This window comes from Lactuca saligna, chromosome 6, assembly GCF_052625555.1.
Source record: "Lactuca saligna cultivar CGN05327 chromosome 6, ASM5262555v1, whole genome shotgun sequence".
Lineage (NCBI taxonomy): Eukaryota > Viridiplantae > Streptophyta > Magnoliopsida > Asterales > Asteraceae > Lactuca > Lactuca saligna.
This window is the reverse complement of record NC_136422.1, coordinates 63,010,926-63,022,181: the sequence shown is the minus strand read 5'-3', so window position 1 is coordinate 63,022,181 and position 11,256 is coordinate 63,010,926. Positions and strand designations below refer to the sequence as shown.

At 33.4% G+C, this 11,256-nt stretch overlaps 2 protein-coding genes across 2 annotated transcripts; one reads left to right on the top strand and one right to left on the bottom strand.

The window, feature by feature from the left end:
• Positions 1-4,133: 4,133 nt before the first annotated feature.
• LOC145002250 (TATA-box-binding protein) lies at positions 4,134-6,213 on the top strand. Its single transcript, XM_078961554.1, has 9 exons — positions 4,134-4,417; positions 4,573-4,733; positions 4,845-4,932; positions 5,024-5,095; positions 5,230-5,280; positions 5,459-5,503; positions 5,575-5,667; positions 5,746-5,847; positions 5,939-6,213. Exons 2-9 carry the CDS (start codon positions 4,657-4,659, stop codon positions 6,011-6,013), a joined length of 603 nt encoding a protein of 200 aa, XP_078817680.1. The 5' UTR covers positions 4,134-4,417; positions 4,573-4,656; the 3' UTR covers positions 6,014-6,213.
• A 400-nt stretch (positions 6,214-6,613) lies between these two features.
• Positions 6,614-9,441, bottom strand: LOC144999866 (YTH domain-containing protein ECT4-like). The gene is made up of 6 exons (XM_078959025.1): positions 9,251-9,441; positions 8,821-8,897; positions 8,006-8,701; positions 7,376-7,903; positions 7,086-7,298; positions 6,614-7,010 (listed from the first exon to the last, which is right to left on the bottom strand). The coding sequence occupies exons 1-6, from the start codon at positions 9,276-9,278 to the stop codon at positions 6,756-6,758; spliced, it is 1,797 nt and encodes a 598-aa protein (XP_078815151.1). The 5' UTR covers positions 9,279-9,441; the 3' UTR covers positions 6,614-6,755.
• Between the last annotated feature and the right edge of the window lie 1,815 nt (positions 9,442-11,256).

The window sequence follows — 11,256 nt, the reverse complement described above, 5'->3', positions numbered from 1 at the left end:
TTCCTTATAAGGGGTGTGGATACCTTCCCTAACACAACGCGTTTTAAAGCCATGAGGCCAGCAGATCCCATAAGAACTCTGCAGTTAAGCGTGCTCGGGCGGGAGTAGTACCAGGATGGGTGACCCCTTGGGAAGTCCTCGTGCTGAGTGGCCCAAAGTGGACAATATTGTGATACGTGCCAGAGGGGGATGTTACAAATGGTATTAGAGCTAGGGAACGGGTCGATGTATTTGACAGGGACGTCGAACCCTATAATGGGGGGTGAAAGTGGGTTAGATCTGATCCCACATCGGCTGGGAAGGAGAACTAAGCATTCCTTATAAGGGGTGTGGATACCTTCCCTATCACAACGCGTTTTAAAGCCGTGAGGGCAGCAGATCCCATAAGAACTCTGCAGTTAAGCATGCTCGGGCGGGAGTAGTACCAAGATGGGTGACCCCCTGGGAAGTCCTCGTGCTGAGTAGCCTAAAGCGGACAATATTGTGATACGTGTCAGAGAGGGATGTTACACTTTTTTACCATATAATTTAACCTTACATAAATATTTTTCAGGAAAAATTGATTGTTGTCGATACGATTAAACATGTATGTACTTATGTGATACGTGCCAGAGGAGGATGTTACACTTTTTTACCATATAATTTAACCTTACATAAATATTTTTCAGGAAAAATTGATTGTTGTCGATACGATTAAACATGTATGTACTTATGTGGAATGGTATTATTTTGCTTGTACTATATGTCAAGAGAAAGTCATAAAATTCATTTTAAGGCATGATGATCAACAGTAAAAAGAAGTTTTTAGTGTTACACTTCAACTTGCATTAATAAAGACATATATATTGTTTAAAGGTTTCCAATAGTTCTTTTATACATATTATTATAAGCTTCGGTTAAATTTTATAATTTTAAATTACTGAATTTGTTTATATCAAATCTTTTAGTTTCAAAATCACTATTAAAGTTCAAGACTTTACCGATTTAGTGTCACTTACGTTATTTGATCATGATGCAAAGATGATACGTGTATGGGAGGTTTTGTTTTGGAGTGTTTCTGATTGCAGCGAAATGATAACAAATAGAGAAGAAACAATGCAAATGGGGTTGTTTTTGGTTATATTTGGAACGGTTTGCAAGGGAATAACACGAAAAAGTAACAAAGAATAGTATGATGATCAAGTTAGACCTATAACTTGAAAATCGGTGAAAACAATCCAAGACCTATTGAATTGAATTCAAAAATCACGAATGAGATCACGTCCCAAACAATGATACAAATCTGAATTATAAGCAATAATTCAAGAAAGGGATGAACAAAGTTCTTATTTTTCTTCAAAAGATAACTGATTTTCAAGTACAAGTATGAACTCTATTTATAGTGCTAATAACATAACTCTCGAAAATATCAAAAGTCTAAAGCAATTAAATAACTATTAAAGTCTCATTATTAAACTAATTAATGACCCATTATTGAAATATTAAAGATCCATTATGGCAGCAATTAATAAGCCGATTATGAAGATTCTTCAACTCATTTAAGCTAGTTATGATTATTTTCATGAAGCCTTTCTTGCTACCAAATCATGGAACTTTAGAAAAGGTAAGGGTTGGGTCATCCTTATTAAAGCACACATCATTCTCCCCCTCTTAAAAAAGACTTGTCCTCGAGTCTTCGTCTTTATTCTCAAGTCTTCATCTCTAATTCCTCTTGCCCACGGTTTCCAAATGGCAAACGATTTCCAAAGTTTAAAACGAACAAAAACGTACCAAACGGGGAAATAGTCTTGATCATATATGTTTTTGGTAGACTTGTTAGCTTCCTTGATTTTGATTTCTTGAGTAGCCATTGAAAGTAGATCATGGTTGTAAAGAATATAAAAACCTGAAAACTCTTCGTAGATATTATCATGACATGTTTCCTTAATTAAGAATTTTGAAAAAGAAATATTATTTTCAACATAAACTTCTTCAATGAACTCGCCTTCATCTTCCGTGTCATAGACAGGTTCCATGTCGTAAAAGGAATTGGTGTCACAAAAATGACCATTGTTATCCTTATCCACCACGTCCCAAAAGAGTGAGGCAGATTCAGAAAAACTCGAGAGATATGCTTCTAGTCCGACAAATTCAAGATTCTCATTCGTTGGAGACATGTTGAACCAGGAATTTGTCTTGCTCAACGACACCCAATCAGAACTAGGCTTTGATACCACTTATGATACATGTATGGGAGGTTTTGTTTTGGAGTGTTTCTGATTGCAGCGAAATGATAACAAATAGAGAAGAAACAATGCAAATGGGGCTGTTTTTGGTTATATTTGGAACGGTTTGCAAGGGAATAACACGAAAAAGTAACAAAGAATAGTATGATGATCAAGTTAGACCTATAACTTGAAAATCGGTGAAAACAATCCAAGACCTGTTGAATTGAATTCAAAAATCACGAATGAGATCACGTCCCAAACAATGATACAAATCTGAATTATAAGCAATAATTCAAGAAAGGGATGAACAAAGTTCTTATTTTTCTTCAAAAGATAACTGATTTTCAAGTACAAATATGAACTCTATTTATAGTGCTAATAACATAACTCTCGAAAATATCAAAAGTCTAAAGCAATTAAATAACTATTAAAGTCTCATTATTAAACTAATTAATGACCCATTATTGAAATATTAAAGATCCATTATGGCAGCAATTAATAAGCCGATTATGAAGATTCTTCAACTCATTTAAGCTAGTTATGATTATTTTCATGAAGCCTTTCTTGCCACCAAATCATGGAACTTTAGAAAAGGTAAGGGTTGGGTCATCCTTATTAAAGCACACATCAAAAGAAGCTTCTGGAAAAAACAACACAAAACTTGCTTCAAAAGTTTAGTGAGGTTATCAATATTAATGTCATTTACATAAAGGAATTCAATTTTTGTATAGAAGTACTAAACTTACAGAAAAAAAAAAATTTGTAGCTCAAATTATGCTATGTTTATCAAAATTTATTTTCACAAAATAAACCTCATTGAGGACTTTTCACAAACACTTCATGTGCAACTCCACGTGTTAAATTCTAGCAACATTAAATTATGGTACAAAAGACTGAATGTGCACTTTTCTCAAGCAATAAACAAATCAAATCAACAAATTTAAAAAAAAAAAAAAAAAAAAAAAAAAAAAAAAAAAAACTTGGTGTTTGCAAGGGAAAATTAGAGAAAGAGAAAGAGATATAGAGAATACAATATGGAATCGGTGGTGGTTCAAGGGACGAAGTGATCCTGTTTCAGTATTGTCACCAATTCATTATTTGCATCTTTACATCTTGATTAATCAGTAGAAATGATTCCCCAACAAATATACATCCCCACCCTTTTTTCGTCGGCTAGTTACCTTCATCACAACCATTCTAGGATCCTTTCTTTGCAACATCTATGGTAAACAACATAGATCTGGTGAAAAATGGAGGGGCCATGGCCTCCTATGGCCCCTTAAAGGATCTGCCACTGTATATGTAGATGTTTTTTACGTGACAAGTAAAAAATGCTTCAAAGTATTTATATGTGACGAGGAAGATCGTCAACCAATAAAACAAAAAATATTTTCTGCAAAGAGATCATTCAACAATTATAAATAATAAGACATTTCATTTCATTTCATTTTTTTACACATTATAATAATCAATAACACGAAGTCTCTTTATATTACTTTATCGTCTTTTTTTTTTATGTGTTCTCCCGCGTTAAACGCGGGTCATAATCTAGTACCTTAATAATAATACAAATTGACTTATCAGGTTAATTACCTTTTCATTTTGTTTATATTTAAGTAACTTCTTTTTTTATACACATTTAAGTAACAAACTTGTTGAAAGTGTTTACAGATGACCATTATGATCGGATTTAACTTGTATAGTCGATCATAATGATCATAGATGAACAATTCTAAAAAAAATTTATCTAGACGTATACAAAAAAATACAGAAATAAAACTAACCGAAAAGTTAATTATTTAATAAACAATTTCTCATTACAATTTACTATTTACAATTAACAATTTAATACCCACGAACGCGTTGACTAAACAGGGGTATTTACGGCATGATATAAAAGACATCCAAAGCCGCCCATGACATAACCATTCGAGACCCAACCCTTGCTTCCCATATCGTTCATTCGTTCAGTGCTTCTCATCCCCCTTCTATATATCCACCTTCGAATCTCCCTTACCTATATAAACATCTACTCTTTCAAATTCCTACCCGCCTTACATCAAATCACCTGCAACGCTCGTCAATTCTCAGTCTCCTGCGTTTCCCATTGATTTTAATTTCGAAACCCATCTCGGAATTTTCAGAAACCCTAATCTAAGATCTCACATTCGAAGAGGGTGGCCGGATAGTTAAAGAATCACTACTTTCTGGTCTGTAATCGGGAGATTATTAATAGTCTGTATGCTGTAGATTTAATTTTACATTAGTAGCATCTGTAAATCAAAGAATTAGTGAATTACGAAACTAAAATAGCTTCGAATACGGGTTTGGGAAAGTTGGTTTATGGCGATGATTCTTTTTGTAGGACTAATTTGATTCGGAAAAGGTTCATTCGCTGAAGTTGTTGATTGAACTGTAGAGTTAGAGAGGGGATAAGGAGGAGAGTTTGATGGCGGATCAAGCGCTTGAAGGAAGCCAACCGGTTGATCTCATCAGACACCCATCTGGAATTGTCCCTACTCTTCAGTAAGTTCTTAATTGATTCTTCTTTGGTGAGAACAAGTAGCATCACTCTTGGTTTTCAGTAGTTTGTGCTTTCGTTATTTTTACAATGTTTTTTTATATATATATTTGTAGAAACATAGTGTCTACTGTGAATCTTGACTGCAAGTTGGATTTGAAAGCTATAGCATTACAGGCTCGAAATGCAGAATACAACCCTAAGGTATGTAGTATTTCTAGAAATTAGTTTTGAATGTTTTAATCACAGATGAAGAAATAATCATAAAAATCTGATACCCTTTTACTTCATCCAGCGTTTTGCTGCTGTTATTATGAGGATAAGAGAACCCAAAACTACAGCACTAATATTTGCTTCTGGGAAAATGGTAAAGTTTTTTTCTTTTAAATTTATATTTTAGTATCAAGCAAATATCATTGTATTCAAAGTATCTTTTTATTTCCCTTTTAATTTTGCTGTTTTTCTTCATATTCATATGGATATTGTACTTTGTTTCTTCAGGTTTGTACAGGAGCCAAGAGTGAACAGCAATCAAAATTAGCAGCAAGAAAGGTACATGAATATTATTATAATCTTTTTATTTAAAGAAAAAACACAGTCTCTACAAATATTCTGGTATTTAAATCTTTTTTTTGGAGATAAAGGCTAAATCAATCATATAGTGTTACTATTTTCGTTTTTTTTTTTTTTTTTCTTTTATTGTATGCTTAAAGACTTGATTCTTTTCCAGTATGCCCGAATTATACAAAAGCTTGGTTTCCCGGCTAAATTTAAGGTAAAACTTAAACACTCTCATATTATTTAAAAAAATAAAAATTCAATGTAATATTTTGTGTAATTTTTTAGGATTTCAAAATCCAGAATATAGTTGGATCATGTGATGTGAAATTTCCAATTAGACTCGAAGGACTTGCATACTCTCATGGTGCTTTCTCAAGTGTAAGTTTCTTTTTATTTGTTTCATTAATCAAACTCAACTTATTTTAAATAATTATTAATTATTTATTATTTTTGCAGTATGAACCGGAACTGTTTCCTGGATTGATTTACCGTATGAAGCAACCTAAAATCGTGTTGCTTATTTTTGTTTCTGGGAAAATTGTTCTTACTGGAGCTAAGGTGTGAGATTTTAATAGTTTATACATACATATATATATATAATTTTTATTTGTTTATTTTTATAACTTTTTTTTATGGTGTTTTGTTGTAGGTTAGAGAAGAGACATACACTGCCTTTGAGAATATATATCCCGTGCTAACAGAGTTTAGAAAGAATCAACAGTAGTGTATGGGTGAGAGAATTAAATTTGTATTTGGCTTTTATGCCAATTTTATTCGTCGATTGAACAAATATATCATCCAGAAGAATTTTGAATTTTGTGGCTCTTTAAGTAGGGTTTTTTAGACAATTTTGAGGGTGGTTTTGTTTAGCTTGAAAACAATAACATGAGTTTTATAGAAAAGTTAGTAGTACCTTTCGTTTAATCGACTCATTATTGTCGTATCAATCTGGACGACTATAAAGTTAAATTGCCTTAAAACATTGGTAAAATTTTATTTACTTATAGACCAAATTCCCCAAATATCAATATTTGTTTGTTTTAACCATTTAAAGAATTTAAATAAAAACCATACGACGAGTTTTCCTGAATTGCAAAACATATTTGGAGATTTTTTTTCTTGTTAAATATGTTTTTCGTAAGTTTTTTTAAAAAAAAATCTTAGCTTTTGTAGAAATAAGTTTCTTATAGTTAATAAACCTAAAATAAAGAAAGATGAGACACAAATGTATTCATGGACTTGATTTTACAAGGGAGGAGGATTATGCCATTATGAAAAACTACTACGCATTAATCAAACAAATAAACACAAAAGCATAAAAATATAACACCAAAAAAAAGAGCATATTAAAAAAAAGACATGGAAAACCTGTTAGAAACCTAAAACCTTCCTATATTACATGTCTTCCTTCCCCCTCAAACCTCAAACCTCGTTTTTGTATACATTTATCCTTAAAAACATATCATCTAGCAACCATTTGCAACGACACCATTCACTGTCGTTTTAGCCTCAACATTGTTTTCCACTTCATCTTTCTTGTTGTTCTCAACAGTGGTGAGTTTTTCTTCCCATGTCTGTTTCTGAAACTGCTGTTGTTTTGCTTTCTTTTCTTGAATCCTCTTCTGTCTATCTTCATAAAACTCAAAATCATCCAATATACATTGCTTACTTGAATGCTCCTTAAATATCTTAATCATTTGTAACCCCTGATCCAATTTCACCTGATACAAAAATAAAAACCCAACTTTCAATAACCAAACCACAAAATTAAAAACAAAAAATCTAAAAGGAAATACCTCTTGGGTGTCTCTGCTATTTGTAACAGGTTTATTCTCATTGTTTTCAAGAATAATATGCTTCAATAAAGTATTAGGCACATCTTTAACAATATGCCACTTTACAGGAAAACAACCAATCCACTTGTCTTGTTGCCAATACTCCAAGCTTTTGTTAAAATCAACGGGCCCCACCATTTCCGCAACACCCACAAATTGTCCACTTGTATTCACCTACAAAACCAATCACAAAAAATCAAACACTAGTAAAAAAAATAAAAACACAAGGGTAAAACCGTAATTAACCATACCGAGAAGAAAAGAAAAACAGGGCATCTTCCAGGCTTCTGTTGAGCCTCCTGATATGCAGCTTCAAGTTTCTTGTTTCCATTTTGTGTACTTGACCACACGTTATACTTGATGCTCTTATGAACATCATCTTCACTATAAGATTTAATAATAAAGAACTTGGCATCTTCATAAGTTTCAGGGAAATCAGCGTGGTTGTATTGGTCTTTATCTGGAGCTGCACACACCTTATCGATACCAACAATGTTTGTCAAATTACCATTCTGTCCTTTAACAGATATGGTGATTCGGGGTCTTGTTATCCTAGCTCTAGGTCCCCTGTTTAGCTCATTAAGACCATCTATGTTCTCATTGGTGTAACCAAAGAAACCGTTTCCTCCTCTTCCTCTAGGCTTGTATTTGTTATCAACAGTCATCCAGCCATTCCCATAAGAACTATAGTTGCTTCCATATTGGCTATATAACTTGTTTGGATACATTCTATTCATGTATGCATTTGCTGCATTTATGCCAGACATTGGTCTGGGACTCTACAAATCAAACAAATCATTTATTGTAAATTAATCAAGAATCAAGATTAAAGAATGTGAAAAGGTAATGAAGAAAGGTTGGATTTTTAGTCTTTTACATACCATGAGATGAGAATGAGGACGAACATTCTGATTCTTTGAAGAAAACCCATTTGTGTTTAATAAAGGAGGAGTGATGTTATTGTTTCTTAATGGGGTGTCTAACCATGGTATTGGAGAGTGGACCCCATCAAACCCGTATCTTGGATCTTGAAACGAGTTATGAGCACCGCGGTTAAAACCTGAATTCTGATACACTGGTGGTCTCACAGGGGCGGAATTCGTGTTTCCCTTTGTGATGGAATTGGGATTTCCGGTGGTGGTGTCCACAGGGGTAGATCTGGAATTCTCCACTTTCAGAGGGACGGAAGGGGTGTTAGCCATGGGTTGGAAGTATGGAGTAGGGTATTGGTAATGTTGAGCTCCATAGATTTGACCATCATGGGTGGTGGTTGGAACTGGTGAACCAGCTGGTGAATATGGACCATAAGGTGTGTAGCCATAACCAGGATACATGAGTGAGCCATTATCTCCATAAGCACCATGTGACATGTCGACTCCTTCAGGGTTTACGTATCTTGAATAGTCATCCCATTCATTGGTGGCGCCATCATAACCTCCATAGTAATAAGCAGGAGAAGGGTAGCCATTGGGAAAGTAAGCCACTGTTGGATCCATGAAATCTGGAATCAATGGTGTAAGAGACCTTTCGAAAGGTTGGCTTTGAATGATGCCATTGTTTCCGGTTTCAACAGAAGGCTGCAAGGTGTAAACAAACCACATGATCAGGTTTATGGTGATGTTAACGAGTATTGACGAAACTTGTAAAATTATCGAGAAAATTATCACAAATTACCAAATTTATGAAAAGTCCTCACCTTCTTAGCAGACTCTGAAGTCTCCAAGGTCTTGGATTGAGAGTCTAATGACATATTCTTCAACAAATCAGCAGCTTCTGTAGTACGATAAGTAAAGGAAATCCAATTGTTTCAAAGAAATTGGTCGCTATAAACATTTAAACCAAAATAGAAATCGATAGTTCGTGAGGATCTACTAAAACTCAAAAAAGTTAGTCGAACGGGATACAGAAATAGAAAAAAGGAATACCTTTATCCAAATCAGAAAAGATCAAGCACGAATCTCGGAATTATGATTCGGTTTTGTGTGACATACAATCGACATGGTTACAAATCACATAGAACTCAGATCTATGAAACCATATTTAAATTTATAAAAAAACAAAGCAATTCGAATCGAGCTACAGCAAAAACAATTCAGTAAAGGAAAATCATAGTAAACAGAGGATACGATCTGCGGGAGGAGCAACGGCTGCCATGGTTGGAGATGATAGATTGATAGATCTTCAAAAACAGGGTATAAAACCCAGAAATAGTTTGGGGTTTTGAAGGGGATAGAGAGAAACCCTAGGAAGAGGGAGTGAAAGGAGTTTCGGCGGCCACAGAGAGCGAGGGTTTGGGCTTTGAAGCAAAGAGGTTTTGATCCAAAGGAAAGTGGTGATTCAAATAGCACCACGCCCCCCTTCAACGCGTAGTGGCATATTTGCCCCCTTTAGTTTCATTTTTGATGACTTTGGCACCTGTGGTTTCAAATTTATGTTTTTACACGTTGGCTTCGTTCACCCAAAGACGAATACACTATTTTTTCGGAAATTTTTAGAAAAAATTTAATATTTTGCTTTAGTATATATATAAAAAAAAAAATTAAATTTATTTTGCTAATAAAAGTCTTTATTATTAGATAAAAAATTCAAATGTATATTATTTACTAGTAAATTATTTTTTACTCGTTTACCTCCAGAAAAATTTCATTATTTTGGTAAATTTTATGAAAAAGGTAAAAAAAAAAAATTGTTTCAACTCTTTTACTCTTTCAATAAAGATCTGGAAAATTTTCTTGTTTCGAATTATAAATAGAAATAAACGTCATTAAGCTCCATAAAACCAATGACCAAAGTTTTCTATAACCAATTATTTGCCACAAAACAATGACGTTAGTATAATATTGAACTCGTCATCGTCCGTATAATCCAATTTCTATACAAATTTATGCTACAAGTATTATAAGATATTTAAATTATGTTTTAAATATCTTATTACAATCTACCTAAAAGTAGGTTAAAGGTTAAACGAAAACAAAATTTTATGTTCATATAAGAAACCATTGCCAGTGACAAACCTATTAATATTATAGTAGGTTAGGTGAAGTTGTATGTATTTTTGAGAAAAAACATGAGTTTTACCCTTAAATCTTAAGCATATATCAACGGTTCCTTTATGGATCAATTACTTCATATGTTAATAAATTTAAATTTCGGAGCACCAAAACACCAAGATTGTAAGAAATACTAAGGGTGAGCAAACCCGAACCAAGAAACTGAGAAACTGACTAAAACCGAAACAAAACCAACGGTTATGGTTTAAATTGTTTAAAAACCGAAAAATCGGGTTCAGTTTCAGTTTTTACCCAGAAACCGACCCATCCAACCCAAGAACCGGCTTATATGAGAAACCGACAAACCAACCCATATTATATATACATAGATATATATATATATATATATATATATATATATATATATATATATATATATATATATTAAAAAACCCAAAAAAAAACACTCATTAGTGTTTTGGTTGTAATCGACTATTTTGGACTTTGGCTATTGTAATATACCATTTGGTTGTATGACTCATATTTTTTGAAGTATTTTACTTCCATTTGATGTTTTTTGAAGTATTTAACTTTTGGTTTATTTTTACAAAATAGGTATAAAGATCTGAACTTATTGATTATTTCAATATATCTTGCTAGATGTTGAATTTTGTGCTTTTTAGCCCCATAATCTTGGTCCATTTGAGTATGAGCTACTCTAGACAAAAGGAGTTGTCCTTTTGGATGTTTTAGAGTGTCTAAAGTGATAAAAATATGATCTTGGGCCCTTTTAGTCCTTCGATGCAAAGGTTATGATGTCTTTATGGGTTAAGAAGTTAAGGTTTTAAGGTTTGGGCACTGAATAGCATGCAAGGTCAGAAAGTTAGAAACTTTATGATTTAGAACACTATTTGGGACTAGATTTGGGCTTTAGAGGAAAGGACTTAAGGAGATAAGTACTTAATGTAAGATTGTTATTTGATTGTGTACTATAGGCGTACTTCCGAGTACGTTGCACGTATGCAATGGAGTCCACGTTTCTGGATCAATGAGTACGTCGTGCGTACATACTGGGTAAGATGGGCGTACTCAGCCTAAGTTGACTCGGTTGAATCTTTGACTTTTGACTTTGATCAGGATTT